Genomic DNA, 16,532 nt, shown 5'->3' with positions numbered 1-16,532 from the left:
GAGTCCTCCAGGGCTCCAGGAATCCTAGTTGCCAAGTAGGTAACCATTGAAATAGGGTAGTGGTATACAACTGGCATCCGGTATCGGTTGGCGCGGAAAACAGAAAACGTACACAGCAGCGTTGTCTATCGTCTTGATCGAGTTTATCGTGATCACGGGCGGTTTTTCAAACAGTACAAAACGTTACTGGAAGATGGCACTGTCGTTATCACCCGGGCCATGGATTGAAAACATTCTAGACCGGAAAAATGTTTATGAAAAAAAAACGATAAATCTGATAAGCTTAAATATTTGTTTACCCAGGGACAGTCGTCAGTCGTCAGTCGTCAGTGTATCGTTAAGTTATTGGGCGCTTCTGTATTTTGCCGACTAGTGAGTTGTGACTTAAAAAGTTTAAAGATTTCGTTTGGCAATAATTGGCATGCCACCAATATTATTGTTGCTATTAAAATTAATTTCTTTTGTTAGCGATCAATCAGCTTGAAAACAAACGGTTTACGTAGATTTATCTGTCGACAATCATACATTTTTCGTTGTTCAGTGTCCAACTGTAATTCAATACTAGGTACATTCAAAATACTACAACATCAGTCATGAGCGACGACGATATTTGGCGTACTTCAAGCTTTCGACACAATGTGGTCAATAAAATGTAAGTGCATAACTGAATTACTGTACATTCGTAATATCGATCAAAATATTTATATATTTATATTAATATCTATTTATATTTTTAGTGATGAAGCCATTGCTCAATCAGGAATGCCCACGTCAAAGAATAGTTTAGAAATGGAGAATCATGTGTTCTTGAAAGCCAAAAGTAAAGTAAGTACCCAATGCATTTTGTAATTTAATCATAATCCATGTTAGGAATTTTTGTGAACGATACATTTAAATAGTTGAAGAACATTGATAAACCAGTGTCTTAAACATTTTTATATTATTGATAATATTTTATGTCAACAAAATAGTTTTTCAACACTTTGCATTTTGTATTGATGGCTCTGTACACAAAAAAAAAAATTAAAACTAATTTTGTATCTATCTTCCATGGTTTCAAGATTTTAATATAACTAAAATACGGTCCTTATTTAATTACTCTATATAATTATATTATATTAATCATTATTTCCAATATAAACATTAAAACAACATACAAATTAATTTTAACTTATATATGACTTTTTATTTAAATGAATTGATTATAAAAGTTTGTAAATCTCATATGAATAGTAGAATATTTCCATCATTGTAATCAACGACTTTTTATATTTTTTTATGTTTACCAAGTGTTATTACACATTTTCTAGTATGTCAGATATATGGGAAAACATTGGCATACACTTTAAGAACCAATAACATATCCATAACATATTATGTTTTAATTTAAGTTATATTGTATTTTAAAAATCTACTTGTTGCGAAAGAATATTTTTCCTTTCTATTAATTGTAAAATGCTATTTTAATTTCATATTTAAGACTTAATTTTTGGTAAACCCAACTAATTAAAATACAACATAATAAAATAAACTATAGTTATAATTGTTATTTAAAATAATTTATATTGTTCTAATGTTTTAATATTATAACAGTGTAAATATGTATTTGTATTATCGGTCTATAATGCTCAACTTGATAGTACTATGTTGTGTACCAATAAAGTGGATAAGTGAATAGTTATAATTTTTTTTTTCTTTAAAGTAAAATTGTTACAATATCACAAAGCCCTTTTATTATTAATGGTAAAATATTTTGTATTCTGAAAAACCACAATTCCAAATACCTATTTGAATATACCTAACTTTAAAAATCATAATGCTAGTATATTTGTATGTGACTGTTTCCAGACAGAATACATTTAAATCGGTGCTCTAAATTATTACTGTAAACTCTTTCATGGTAAATTGACAACACCAGACATTTTGCTTAATAACCATGTTGTTTCTCAAAATGTATGTGTCTGGAGTATCCTGTAATCATTGGCACATTAATAACATTAATAGATTAATTTAATAATTATTTTATTATTTTATTTATAATTACCATTCAGCATTCAATGTTATAAATTAGTTAAGTTTAGTATTTTGCACATATTTCCGTATTCAATTAATATGATGTTGTTTTATGAATGTTGAAATATAATATTTTAGATAGTAGGTTCAGGCATTGATTTTATAATAAAATCAATGATATAGTCCTATTGAAGATTATTATCTCAATTATTATCTTTTTATATAATCATATTATATTCTAATGATTTTGTGCGTCCACGTGTTCATCAATAACTGATAATAAAATGTAGTATATTTTATTATTTAGTTTTAAATTTCAAAACATTTATGTATTAAGCCAATTGGTATTGATGTAGTCTGGTAATTTATAACTAATTTATTTAGTATTAATTTAGGCGCCTACTTAATTTTAGTTAGTAATTTATAACAACATATTCTGACCATTTTATTGGTAAATATTTACATTTATGATATCCCATTAGGTTCATTCAATTTTAGACTTGGTGATATTTAGTAATTTTAACATTGTCTATACTTATTTTCTTCTAAAAATTCTATGTCAAATAAACAGTTTTTAATTTTTCAAAATACTTAGGTATTTTTATGATATTATTAATATACTTGTATATTTTTAGTTTTATTTATTTACATAATATATTTTAGTATAAAATGTGTTTTTGGTCTCACATTATGACTAAAAAAATATTAGATAAATTAATTTTTAATCGTTATTCGTGTCTTTTATTTCTTATTATTATGGTTAATTATTATTATCATAATTATTAATCTTAGTTTTTACCATACATTCTTAAAAAAGTTTTGTAATCTATTTCACTAGAAATTTTTTTCAATACCATTCCATTTGATAACAAAAATTAAATTAATAATGAACTATAGCTTTATATTCTGTGTTTAAGTTTTGATATATACTTGTTCTTTTTAAATTATATGTATTTTTTTTATGTTATAGGATGAGTACTTAAGCTTTGTTGCACGTTTGTTATTACACGTTGGTGGAAGAGATATGAGTAAGTATTATAATAGTTATAAATATTATAATGTTAGGTTACTATTATTTCAAATTGAATAGCATATTATTTACAATTATGCTTTATTTTATAGGAGGGGGTAACCAAATGATGAATATGAACCAAAACCCTGGTCCTGTAAACGCAACAACATGTAAGAAGTTATAATTAAATATAATCAAATAACTATTGTATACATTTTATATTAATTTCAGTGTTGCAAACATTAAACAACCGACCACAAACTCAAAATAAATTACCTGGTCAAATGACAATGGGACCAGGTCCAATGAACCAAGGTCCACCATTAAGACCTGGTGGACCTATGGGTCAAGGACCAATGATGCAGAATCCTAATGCAGGTCCTATGGGCAATCAGATGGGTCAACAAGGGCCTCCTATGCCTATGTCTTCAGTCATGGGTGGTCCACCAATGCAGGGTATGCCTGTTCAAATGCCTGTACAGGGGATGCCTGTTCAGGGTATGCCTGTACAAGGTATGCCAGTACAGGGTATGCCTGGGGTTGTTCCGGGTAATATGCCATCAAATACTATGGGTCGAATGCAACCAAGAAAAGTAATGATGTATTTTAATTTAAATATACCATCATTCATAATGATCTATTAAAATACTAAAAATATATAAATTAATGCCTACCTAATTGCTATTATAAACATTTTATTTTTAAGTTTCAATAATAAATAACCGTCCAAATTTAAATTGTATTTTGTCAAGTGTACTATGTACCTATATACTGTTATTTTTTATTACCACTACCACTTCTACTAAATTTGTATTTTACTATAATTATATTTTTAAATATTTGTTACGATTCAATTTTTGAAATTTTGAAATAAAATTCTGAGTTCAAGTTTGAGTTTATGGACATTTAAGAAAATATGATAGGTCAACATTCCAAGCTCCCAAGTGCTGTGTTTATTTTTTTTAATGATAAGAGCAAGTACTTGTAGTCTATATTTAATTGATATTTTCTAGTGTTATTGGAATATGCTTGAAAGATTTGATTTGATGATTAATTAACTTCAAAAGATATGATGAATCACAATTTGTTATATTTTAATTACAACCCACTATTTTTTATACGCCAATCTAAATGAATAACATATTAATGACGTTATTAACACTTGTTAATGACTGATGTTATTATATTTTATTGTGTTTCAACTAGATGCCTGTTGGCCCAGAAAATGTGATGATGATCCCTAATCAACCAGTAGTTGGAGGTTATCCAGCAGGACCACCAAGGTCTGTAGCGAGTAATCAATTTCTTAGCCACAACAGTCCTTCTTCACCTCAACAATCGCCTGTTAATGTTCTTCCATCCGGGTAAATATTTACGTTTTAATAAAATGTATTGTTCTTAAATGGCTAACACTAATTGTCATAGGGCTACAGTCCTAATGTAAACATGTAGTAGTGAAGTGGCATAAATCTGGATTTTGGAAATCAGATTTCAGGCAACAGAATCTAAATTACAGACTTGGATTTTTAAATCTGGTTTTTATGTTTCATAATGCCGATTTCTGTATTTTAAATCAGAAAATCAAATTTTTTGGTAAAATCTTAAACTAACTAAACTTACTAACTAGTTAGAATTTTGTGTTTTAAGTATAGAGAAAATTCTAATAAAAAAAATTGTATTTAATAATAGTTAGCATCTGCATGTAAATACTGAGATATTTATTTGTTAACTAAAAATGTATTTGTATGAGTAGTATTTTAAGTATAAATGTCTTGATTCAATTTGAATAAGCCGGCAAGATAATGGTCGTATGAGTTTACCCATTTGATACTCGGACTAGATATAGAAGTATATAACATGTTATATAATAAATTTGAAACTAGTGAAAGAACATAGTGGCCAATACAAACAATTTTGAACACTCAGTGCCAGGATCACACAAGAAAACTGTGCTGTTATTCTATAAGACAGTTAGCAGGCCATTGGTATCTCGAAAAAACATTTTGAAATTGATTTGATTACACTGGCCTGTTTATTCTAATTATTTTATTTTATAATAATATTATTCAGTGCTGAGTAATAATCAGTTATATGGTTACATATTGTATCTAAGTTACGGAGTCGAGATTCATTGTAACTTGTAAATATGATTAAATCATAATTATTTTGCCAATAGTGTAAATCAATACAAATTTACTTGACACTTAACAGTTTTATACCCATAAAAACTTTCACCCCGATATCATATTATATTTATCTCGCAGAAAATTGTAATAACTAATTTGTGAAAAATCTAGAGAATAGGGTTAACTGTCGGATATTGTCCTGTTTTGCACCTACTATGAACCCGATGCTTGTGTAAATCCAGCTTAATAAGTACCTATATAGTTATACAAATTCTTTGTAATGAATATTGTTAAAGCTCCTAATTAACAGCTGTAATTCTAATAAAAATACTAAGGTACTAATACTATTGGCTATTGAGAATAATTTAATTATTTATAGTGCTACGGAAAATGGGTATTTTGGCTGGTTGTTAACTGACAATAATCGGCCAAAACCCTTCCAGTCCGTTCTTGAGGCTAGTACATATTATCCAATGTTCATAGTCAATTAATATTTATTGTGTTCTATATTTTCTACCATCAGATAAAAAAAGACCTGCTTATTACCAAATATAAACTTGAGTTTGCTTCCAACATTAATTATTGCAATAGCATAGAGATCAATGAGTATAGTAATCATAGTGCATGTTGCAGAATGCACAGTGCATACACAATGCAACAACTAGTACGCATGAGAAATATTTTGTAATAATAAAGTATATACAAAACGTGTATAATTAATTACATTTAATCATGGATCCCAGCAAAGTATGGCAGTATTTTAAATGTAACGAATCCAATGATTTTGTCAAATGCTTAATTTGTGATTATGAGTTGATGAATGATGGATCTACTTCACCGTTGTGGACACATTATAATACATGGCACCGAAAAGAAAAGAATACATCACAGTCAAATGACGAAAGGTAATTATAATTATATTTAAAATTAATTAAAAATTAAACCATTTTCCAATGTGTAGATTCAATTTAACAATAACAACTTATATTATATTTTATTGAATAAAAGATAAATACCATTTTAATATATACATGAAAATATAAATATAAATATTTTTTATTTATAAGAAATGTATACAAATAATTATTTCTATATTCCTGTATACATTTTGCTTAATGTAAAAGGTGTGTTACTTAACTATACGATTGCAAAAGCATAAATGACATGATGGTGTCAGCTAGCTCACTGATAGTGGGTTTTTTTGGAAAGCAATACGCCTGAATTTAATTCGTGTGGAATATTTTTTTCTTGTTAACTTTATTATGTCACATATTTAACATTTCACATACGTATAAAATTATTTCCCATATCATTCAATTGTTCACTAAAAAGTTGGTTTTTTCTTTAAAACATAATTCATTTTATCTTACAAAATAATTGAAATCAAAATATTTAATTATAATATACCTCACAAATAACGTATTTTAAGAAAATCATTTTTTATACAGTGATTATTATTATTACTTAAGACTTATTTTCTGTGATTTGTTTTTTCAATTCAATAAAACATTTGAAAATTTAACGCTGAGACTAGAATTTAAATTTGTTAATAATTATTAATATTTTTTTATTTAAATTGTATAGGTTACATGATGAAGTGGAACAAAGGGATAATGAACAGATAGCTACTTCAACTGATCAAATAGCTTTGACATCTACTTACCAAGTAACCTCAACATCTACTGACCAAACAACTTCAATATCTACTGATCAAATAGCTTTGACTTCAATAAAGTCTCCATTAAGTCTTCCATTTCAAAAACGTTTAAAACTCAAATAATACAGTACTTACTAAAGATAGACCATTAAATGGAGAACGTGAAGAACAAATAACACATAGTATTTGTAAAATGATTCTTATTGCCTTTTTCTTTCGTTGAAAATAAAGGATTTAAAAATCGTATGGACCTACTTGAGCCAATTTATCAAATACCGAATCAAAAAACAATAAGTACTCTCATAGAAAAATTACATGAGGACAAAGTAAACCATACAAAAAATCTTCTTGAAAGTATTAACGGTATTGCTCTAACTACGGATGGCTGGAGTTCACAATCTATAGACTTGTATTACATACACAGGTCACTATATCAATAAAAATTGGACATTGTGTAATGTAACAATGTCCGTCAAGGAAATGATAGAACCACGTACAGCTGACCATTTAAAAGAAAAAATTCTGGAGCTTATGGATGAATGGAATATAACTAATAAGATCACTAGTATAACTCATGATAATGCATCTAACATTATAAACGCAGTCAGAAATTTAGAAGATCAATTCAATTTGTATTCAAGTAAATATGCTGCGCATACAATATAGTTAGCGATTAAAAAAGATCTTGATGAAAATGTTTGTAGTAAGTTGTTAGAAACAATGTGCAAAATTGTAACTACATTTAGACCATCCATTAAACAATCCTATGCATTACAAATGTATCTACAGCAAACGGGACAAAAAGAGTTAGCTCTAGTACAAAGTTGTCCTACTAGATGGAATTCATACCCAGCTATGTTGGAGCGCTTGTTTTGAATGCGCAGGGCTGTTGTGGCAGTAATAATTGATGGGGAATACTTAAACAAAAGAATTGAGAACAACTTAGAAATGTTAGAAGAAGATTGGGACAAATGTGAAGTTCTCGTCAAATTATTGAAACCACTGCAACTGGCTATGACAATACTATGTTCTGAACAGCAAAGCACAATATCGATAGTAAATTTAACTTAAATACTAACTGGATAATAAATAATTGCATTTTTAAATACCTAGTAAGAACATATAAAACTTATTTTTTGTGTTTCAGGTTTGACCATTTATTGCTAATCTCATCAATAAACACTTAAGATTAAATCAATCAGACTGTGTACTTGCTACAGAATTTAAAAGCATAGTTTCTAAAGACTTGGCAAGACAATTTTCAATGGAAGATGAACCTTAGAATATCATACAAATGGTATACCGGTGAATGTAATGCAAATTGCAAGTTTGCTTGACCCTAGATTCAAAAATTTAAAATTTGAACCCTCAAAGCAAATAAAATCACATATTCAGTCAATTGTTCGTTCAAAACTATTATCTGTGAATAACATTTTGACAACTACAGGCGACAATACTCAAATAATAAAACCGACTATGTTAGACGAGCTTGTAGGGCAGTCGCCTAAAGATTATGAAGATGAATTTACTCGCTATTTGTCTGAACCTCAAATTAATCACAACGAGAATCCATGCTTGTGGTGGAAAGCACTTGAAAATGTTTATCCTACAATATCGGTCTTAGCAAAAAAATATTTTATGCATTCCTGCTTCATCAGCATCATTTGAACGTGTATTTTCCGCAACTGATAATATTATAACACCCAAATAAAACAGGAGAACACCTTATCATTTTTGAAAAACAACCTTTATCAATTATAAAATTATAAAATTAAAAAATGTATTATTATTAAATATTATCATAATTATTACTAACAATATTATTATACCCAAAATTTTTCAAATCGTATACTGTTTACTGTTAGTTTTACAAACTGATAATAACTAATAACTATTATATTTTATTTATTATTTCTGGATAATTATTCTGATATTTATGAATTGTGTTATTCATTTGACATTTCATGTATCATTTTTCATCCTTTAGTATTTAAATTGAATTTAAATCACACACATGCCGTCATTGATTTGATGTATTATTAATTGATGAATTTGATGCAAATAAATTTCTAGTTAGTTTTTAATTGTATAAATATTATTTATTTATTAATTTATTACAGAATAATGTTTAGTTATAGTGAATGTTTCATAAGTATTACACAAAAGTATATCATAAGTCAAAATTCCAAAATCCAGATTTTCCACATCATTTAAAACAATATGTAGTAGACATTTTTATGGAGTATGATTTTTTTTGTTATACTTTTAGCATTAAACATTATTTTTATACTTGAGACCTTTAATCTTTAAATCATCAGTCAGTTAATGTTAATTTGTATAATTTTGATAATATTTAAAATAATTTTTGATTCAAATCTATTTATGGTATTATATATTTTAGTAATCAAATGATCGGTTCACCAAGTGGTCCTCAACTAACTCCTGGTGGCCAAATGAGTGGGCCTATTAGATCAATTGGTATGTCTATTTAAATTAAAGCAGTAAATATGTAAATTTATTTGAACAAATAAAATGAACAAGGAATAACTTGTAAGTTACATTAATTTATTGCAAATCCTTTATAACCCATAATTCTACTACTGAACTACATTATAAATTAAATGTTAAAAACAGGTAAAATACCCCATAGCACAATACGATATTAATATAATCCATAGAAAGTGTACTCACTTAATAATCATGTTTAAAAAAAATCTAAATAAAATGTGTCAAGTAAATTTGTATATTGTATATTATATTTTTTAATTAAATTGAGTACACCCTAATGTTGATGATCGTAATTTAGTTTTTAAGCTTAATATCTAAAAAAAAGATGCTATCAGTACTTAGATTGATGTTCTCCCGAGAACTTATAAAGGAAGGGAAATGTTTTATCTCGGCTAACATCTATCATTTAGTGAGAAAAAATTAGGCTTCGAAGCTGTCAGTTGTGATTATTTCAAAAGTCAAACTGATTATTCTCTTGTAGAATAGTCTGTAGTTGAAGTATAGATAAATCTGATAAATTCAAACTACAGATTACTTAATTAGCATCCAAAAATATGACAATATTAAGTGCCTTTAGAGTTTTCCAATCGTATTTCATTTACTTAAACCCAATAATGACTTATTCTTATCATTAATTTATAAATAAATTAGCTTTACTTCAAACCATTGTTAGTACTTCCGGACTGCTGATCACCTAATTTATCTATGACAGATGTCATGGAAGATTTTTCAGATGGTGAGCCCAGGCGGGAGGGCTACTGAAGGGATTTGGCTGTATATCCTGAATTGTGCATATAAAGAACTTTAACTTTAAAGATAAATAAATATGATTCATGGAAAATGTTTACATTATTTTTATTATATGACAACTGCTATATTCAACAGTATTATAGCCATTTTTTTTGATTTTTTGGTTACTATATTAATGGTATTTTTAAGTAATTTACAACAAAAAAACTAAAATTTTCATTCTTCATTTAAATATTCAATTTTGCATTTCCGATATTTTTTAAAAATACTGAGAATTTTCAAATTTTACCTCTCAAAATATAAACTTTAATTGTTTCCAGAATCTACAACCAATTTTCTATCAGAAATAATCCTCAAAGTAAAAAATGTTATCTTAAACACAAACCAAAAAAAAACATCATTGTAAAATCTTAAATCAATAGATACATTCATTGATACGTTTAGAATCATAAATGTATTTAAATATTTATTCAGCTAAAACATAAAAATAAATAACTAAAAATTTTCATTATGTTGGTCTTTGATTGTAATGTAGTTGTTAAATTTAAAAAAGGGAAGGGAAGGATAGTGGGGGTCCCTTGATGTATGTCATAGTATATTTTAAACATTTCAGCGAGTTTGGAACCGTGGTTAGCAATATGAAATAATTTATTGTGTCCTAATTATTGGAGAATATTTGAATTTCCATAAGAATCACTTGGACGTGTTAATGTTCACTATAGTCAGATCATCTTAATTAATCTAAATAAATAATGTATAAAATAATAACAATAATTATTAAACAACTAAAATAGTTAATAGGTAATATTGTGTTGTTTTTTATTCCAACTGCATTTGTTTTACAATTATAAAATTAATTTGTTTATATCATGGATGCACCCATAGACCTTTAAACTAATGGAGAGTGCTTTGGGAATATACTTAAAAACTAATTGGACGAGAGAGAAAAAACCATGCGTTGAGACATTGCAGTGTTTTTTCTCTTGCTCTATCTCCCCCACCCACGAACGGTGGTATATTAAGTGCTATCCATTAGTTTATAGGTCTTCCGATGCAACCATAAATCAAAACAAATTATAACAAAATTCATAACTAATTGTTAAATTGTAACTTGTACTTAAAAAAAAATAGTTATTATAAATTAAATTATTAATTTTAAATATTCTTGTTAAAAATGTTCAATAATGATTTACATAACTTAAAGAGGATGTTATACCCTCATATGTTGTCTCCGTTTTACAAGAACATATAAAATTTTACGCTCAGTAGATCATGTTTAGCTCTGTTAGTTTAACAATTTTAGTGAATTGACCTCTTAAAAAATTTAAATCTGAAACTATTATCAAGCCATCTCATGGGCTTTTTATTATATTTTTATTTTAAAGCAAGTTATGAGTATTTTAAGATGTACAAGCAATTTTAAATTTTAAAATACTCATAACTCACTTTAAAATTAAAATACAATAAAAAGCCCATGTGATGCCCTAGATAATAATCTTAGGTTTAAATTTTATAAGAGATCAATTCTCTCTAATTTTTAAACTTAAGGAGCTAAACATGATCTGCTGAGCTTAAAATGTGTTATGTTACGCACTTGTAAGACTGAGATAACAAATGCAGTACAACGGTTTCTTAATACTTGTGCTATTTATAACCCTGTGTGTGATTTAATTTCTTAGGTAATGTGCCATCGCCAGGTAGTTCAGTTCCATCTTTAAACACTCCTATGAACCCTTCATCTAATGCTGGTCCAAGTCCTCTGGCTCAGGAAGACATAGCATATAGAGAAAAAGTAAGGCAACTAAGCAAATACATTGAACCTTTACGAAAAATGATTGCACATATGGGAAATGAAGGTAAAATAATGTTTTAATAATTGTATCCTTACATTAACTGCTGTCATTAATTTAAATATGTTTTTATCATAATAATTAATACCTATAGACGTTGAGAAATTAAGCAAGATGAAAAAGCTTCTAGAAATACTGTCAACTCCCACCCAACGGATGCCTCTGGAAACTTTGTTGAAATGTGAAATTGCTTTGGAAAGATTAGATTTAAGCAGAGTAATTACTTGTTGTTTGTTTCAAAAAGTTTTTTCCACATTTCGTTGTTATAATAATTATTCTTATCATTAATGTTAGGGAGAAGGTGGAAGTGTGCCTCCACCACAATCATCTACCATGAGAGAGGTACATCCGTTAATTGAAGTGATTGGATCGATGATACAGTCTCCAAACTTTAATCATACACTCCACAGGACATTTGCACCTTGTATAGAATTTATGGTGGGCCAAAGACGACCTTTGTAAGTTATATTTCTTAATTTTAACAAAGTTATTGGTTATTTGATTAATTACTGATTGCATTTTAAAGGTCACCACCACCGAATTCAGGAAATGAAAATTCCAATGAAGTTCAAAGCATCATACCAAAAGCGTTAGAAGGTGAAATTGCAAGACTCGATCAACGTTTTAAGGTGAAATAAAATATACATTTTTAGTACAATCTAAAAAATGTACACATTGTCGAAATAAGGCATGTTTATTTTCTAACCTGACATTTGATTTTAGGTATCTTTAGATCCTGTTCGTCCAAGTGGAGTTTCTTGTATCCGTCTGTTGTGTTGGTTGGATGATAAAAATCTGCCCTGTGTACCCCCGATTAACATAGTTGTTTATGAGAATTATCCCCCTGCAAATCCTGCTTGTATAATTTCGTCCAACGACTATGGTGGCACATCATTTCTCATGTGTGTTAAAGATGTGTTTGAATCAAGAATGATGTTGATGCCAGTTCGTTTTACAGTGTCTCATATACTCGACTCGTGGGAAATGAGTGTAAGGCAAGCAGTAGCTCTTCTACTCGATAACAAAGATTCAATTTCCAATAATTGAATTTGATTAAACTAATATTTCCTGAACTCCATAAAATTATGCTCATTTTATTTTGTTGTTATTATTATTATTGTAATTACTTTTATTAGTGTAAGCAGCAACCCTTTATATTATGTATTTTTAACAATTAATAATTTTGTTTAATTTATTTTTAATTGATATAGAAAATAAAGAACAAATATGGGTAAAAATATAATGCATTTATGATCAAAAAACTGTTTCAACATAATTATTAGTGAAGTGTTAAAATTCCACACATTTTTATAAAACCATCTGCAGGTACAGTAAACTTCAAATTTATTGTTGCCAAAGTTTTTTTTTTATGATTCATTTTCGATCACTTTTCTTCTACTTTTGTAGTTAAACATAGTTCAGGGTAAAATAAGAGAAATTATATGATTTAAGCAATATTTCAGTTAACATACTGAGTTATAGTGATATTGTTTATGTTTTGTATTATAACATAAGTTGTTAATATAAGCTATTTCATAATATTGATTTGCCCATATTTGGATCTCCTTTATAATTTATTTATTTTTCAAAAATATGTATTTTTAAATTGTTAATTTACTATAAGGAGTAAATTATTGTTTCAAAATAAAATATATATTAATTTTGATACTTAAATTTACTTACAATATGACCTTATTCTTCCAAAAAGTTTTATTGATAATCTCTAGTTTGTTGTTTATTTAGGAACTACATATCAAAATGTAACCCATAGGCCATAATTTTTTTTTCTATTCGGAAAATGTACAATTTGTATTTGTTCACACAACAAGTAAAAAGTAAAAAAGATGACTAAAATTGACATTTTCATAATAATATAAAACAACACAATAATGTCATGAAGCACTGCAAGATGAGGAAAAGTCATCCAGCGATGGAACCCTCCAAAGACCATAATTAAAGACTAGTATTCTATAGTTTTTTTAATAATAAAACACATCGATTATGATGATTCCACATATCACTCTGCTATCTCGACCAATACCACTATATGGTAAGGTGTCACACGGGGTTGCCCAAATGATTTTAAAAATGATCAGCTGCAGCAATGTTTTATATTTTGCAATCGTTGTCAAATGGAGTACCTTATCTAGTATTAAATAGAAGTCTTTGGTCGAAACACTTGAAACCTAACCACCTGGGAGACTTGTAACAGAATATTATGCACTTTACCGGAACCATGTTTTTGAATTTTTTTTTTTTTGCATCTCGTTTGGAGCATGATTAAAGATGTAGATACCTAATTAGATGACATCTTAAATCATTGTCTGGAGTGGCATATTTAGGATTACATCTTTGCGGGCCGTAGGGCTAATATTTATCCAGATGTCCTGAACTTGAGGGGGTAAAAAAACCTTGTTCTAAATCAAAATTGAATACGTCAAATATATTGCCATAGAAAATCCTTATAGTATTTATAAATGACCAGCAAATACGGCCGACTCGCTAAGTCTCTATAAATACTATAACTAAGTACTCTAATAAATTTTAATAAAAATGTATATTAAATTATAATTAGAGTACCGATTTGGAATTTGCTTTACCTTCTGTTGCTCTGAATTAAAAAAAAACCAAATTCAATGAGGTAGGTATACCTGATTTTTACCAGTATGTGCCAGCACAATATGTAGAAACTCTTAGATTTGGGTGTAAAATTATTTCTATGTTTAGTAGTACATATCAATTTGAGCAACTATTTTCATTAATGAACAACAATAAATCTCCTGTTATATCCAGATTAACTGATACTCATCTCAATTCCGTGTTAAAAGTGGCTTCATCTAATAAATTTTCTCCCGAAATAGAAAAATTAGTGGCAGAAAAGAGATGTCAAGTATCACAAACATCAAAAAGAAATTATTAATGTGATAGTTTTATTTTTTTTCTTCGTAATTTAAGTACAATTTAAAAGATTTTTAATACTACTTATAATTTGTTATAACAAAATTTTTAATGTATCTGTTGTGTCTGTGATGAATACAATTAAAAAAATTGTATAACATTTATTTTTATCACTACCTAATAAACTACTGCTTAGACCCATTTGAACATACGGCATAAAGCTTGGGGCTCACTGGCTCAGCCAAAATTTCTAACACTAACCACAATACCACATACGAAGATTTCAAACCAGTCTTTCGCGTTGTATCACAAGCTCCATTCTACGTTTCCAATAATACAATTCACTCTCATATCAAAATACTTACTGTCACTCAATTAGCAAAACACTTCTATTAGCGACTCAATAGCAAACTAATTCACCATCTCATCCCCTTATCGTTAATAACCCAACCACAGAATAACTGTGATCCAACTATAATCTGCAACAATTCCAGGAAATCCTCAAAAGTCTAAAAGAACGGTGGTGTGCTGACATGCTTACTTAATATATTATATAGATAAAAAAATTGTATATCACTATGACTATTGTTATTACCTACTTTATGATTACTATTTATTTATTGTACAATTATTATTAGTTATTCCTTATTAGTATCATTATTTTATTAATTAAAAACCATGTTGAAGTACCTTTGATGGGATGCCTCTTCTCTCTGTTTTTATATCATGATGAATAATATTTAAATAAATCATAAATAATATTTATCACTTCTAAGTGAAACTGATGACATATCTAACAAAGAATTTTAAGAAAAAAAATATTTGATTTAATTGATATAAATCAATCGATGAAAGTAGTAGGCACCTGTCAGTAATTTATTGTGATTTGCAGAGCTTTATTTCTTTATTTCAATTGTTTTTCTTTAATTTTTAATTGCTTCCACACCATACACTATTAAATTTAAAGTTATGCCTAAGTAAAAAATATGTTTAACTGAAAAAGTATAAAATATTAACTTACTTCATACCGTTTCTAAGATAAGACTAAATTAATTTTAAACTTGAAAAATACCATAAATAATAGTATCTTGGCTTATTTTTCTTACCAACTGCTAACATTTATAAAAACTGTGCCAGCCGCCAAGTCAGAAATTATCAAGAATCAAAACAAGTTCACATAATATTCTTATTTATCCTGTCAGAAGCCTTAGTGACTATGAATTATTACCAATTGCATTCCTTGATACTTAAAACATTGTTGTTGTCATAACCATACTACACATAACACTTTTTGAATAAAATGGGAAGCAATGATGCAATATACACACTTGCCCAATGCCAGTGATCAAACGTGATAGAAGGGTAAAGGGATACCATCATCAGATAAAGGAAATATTTTTATAAATAGAATAAGTATTACATTTTTAGTTAAAACATAAAACATATCAGAAAGTTTAAGCTATAATTTTATAGGTTTTACTGGTCTTTTATTGTTAAATTAAAATTTTTATAAATTGTGTAATTACATAATATCTTATGTTAGGGTCGTTTTAATGACCCCACAATAGCTGTTCATATCAAGTTATATTTCATTTTTGAAAGGTTAACAAAAGTACAAACTATAATTTTTCCAAATTATTTAATAAACACGTGAATAAAATAAAAAATGCATTAATGTAATACTAAATATGAACACATTCTTTAAAACCATAATTTTG

The 16,532-nt window shown here is 27.8% G+C and overlaps 2 protein-coding genes across 3 annotated transcripts; both read left to right on the top strand.

Annotated features, from left to right (window-relative positions):
* The first annotated feature begins 266 nt into the window (after positions 1-266).
* Positions 267-13,060, top strand: LOC111038325 (mediator of RNA polymerase II transcription subunit 15). 2 transcript variants are annotated; one of them, XM_022321368.1, is made up of 13 exons: positions 267-372; positions 469-652; positions 738-825; positions 2,984-3,041; positions 3,136-3,195; positions 3,257-3,618; positions 4,232-4,389; positions 9,210-9,286; positions 11,746-11,922; positions 12,011-12,132; positions 12,211-12,374; positions 12,443-12,545; positions 12,640-12,963. In XM_022321368.1, exons 2-13 carry the CDS (start codon positions 594-596, stop codon positions 12,961-12,963), a joined length of 1,752 nt encoding a protein of 583 aa, XP_022177060.1. In that variant the 5' UTR covers positions 267-372; positions 469-593. The 2 variants fall into 2 exon arrangements, with proteins under 2 accessions (XP_022177060.1, XP_022177062.1); XM_022321370.1 differs by having other exon boundaries at positions 291-652; positions 12,640-13,060.
* Positions 4,465-8,524, top strand: LOC111038326. The gene is made up of 3 exons (XM_022321371.1): positions 4,465-6,056; positions 6,736-7,864; positions 7,956-8,524. Exons 1-2 carry the CDS (start codon positions 5,884-5,886, stop codon positions 6,929-6,931), a joined length of 369 nt encoding a protein of 122 aa, XP_022177063.1. The 5' UTR covers positions 4,465-5,883; the 3' UTR covers positions 6,932-7,864; positions 7,956-8,524.
* Positions 13,061-16,532: the final 3,472 nt, after the last annotated feature.

This window comes from Myzus persicae, unplaced genomic scaffold (assembly GCF_001856785.1).
Source record: "Myzus persicae strain clone G006 unplaced genomic scaffold, MPER_G0061.0, whole genome shotgun sequence".
Classification (NCBI taxonomy): domain Eukaryota; kingdom Metazoa; phylum Arthropoda; class Insecta; order Hemiptera; family Aphididae; genus Myzus; species Myzus persicae.
The sequence above is the reverse complement of the archived record's forward strand: the minus strand, read 5'-3'. Positions and strand labels throughout refer to the sequence as shown.

Coding starts and splice junctions, on each gene's coding strand:
- LOC111038325 (XM_022321370.1), top strand. CDS start 594: ATGAGCGACGACGATATTTGGCGTACTTCAAGCTTTCGACACAATGTG. Junction 4,390..9,209: donor GTTAATGTTCTTCCATCCGG/GTAAATATTTAC, acceptor TATATATTTTAG/TAATCAAATGATCGGTTCAC. Junction 12,546..12,639: donor GACTCGATCAACGTTTTAAG/GTGAAATAAAAT, acceptor ATTTGATTTTAG/GTATCTTTAGATCCTGTTCG.
- LOC111038326 (XM_022321371.1), top strand. CDS start 5,884: ATGGATCCCAGCAAAGTATGGCAGTATTTTAAATGTAACGAATCCAAT. Junction 6,057..6,735: donor TCACAGTCAAATGACGAAAG/GTAATTATAATT, acceptor TAAATTGTATAG/GTTACATGATGAAGTGGAAC.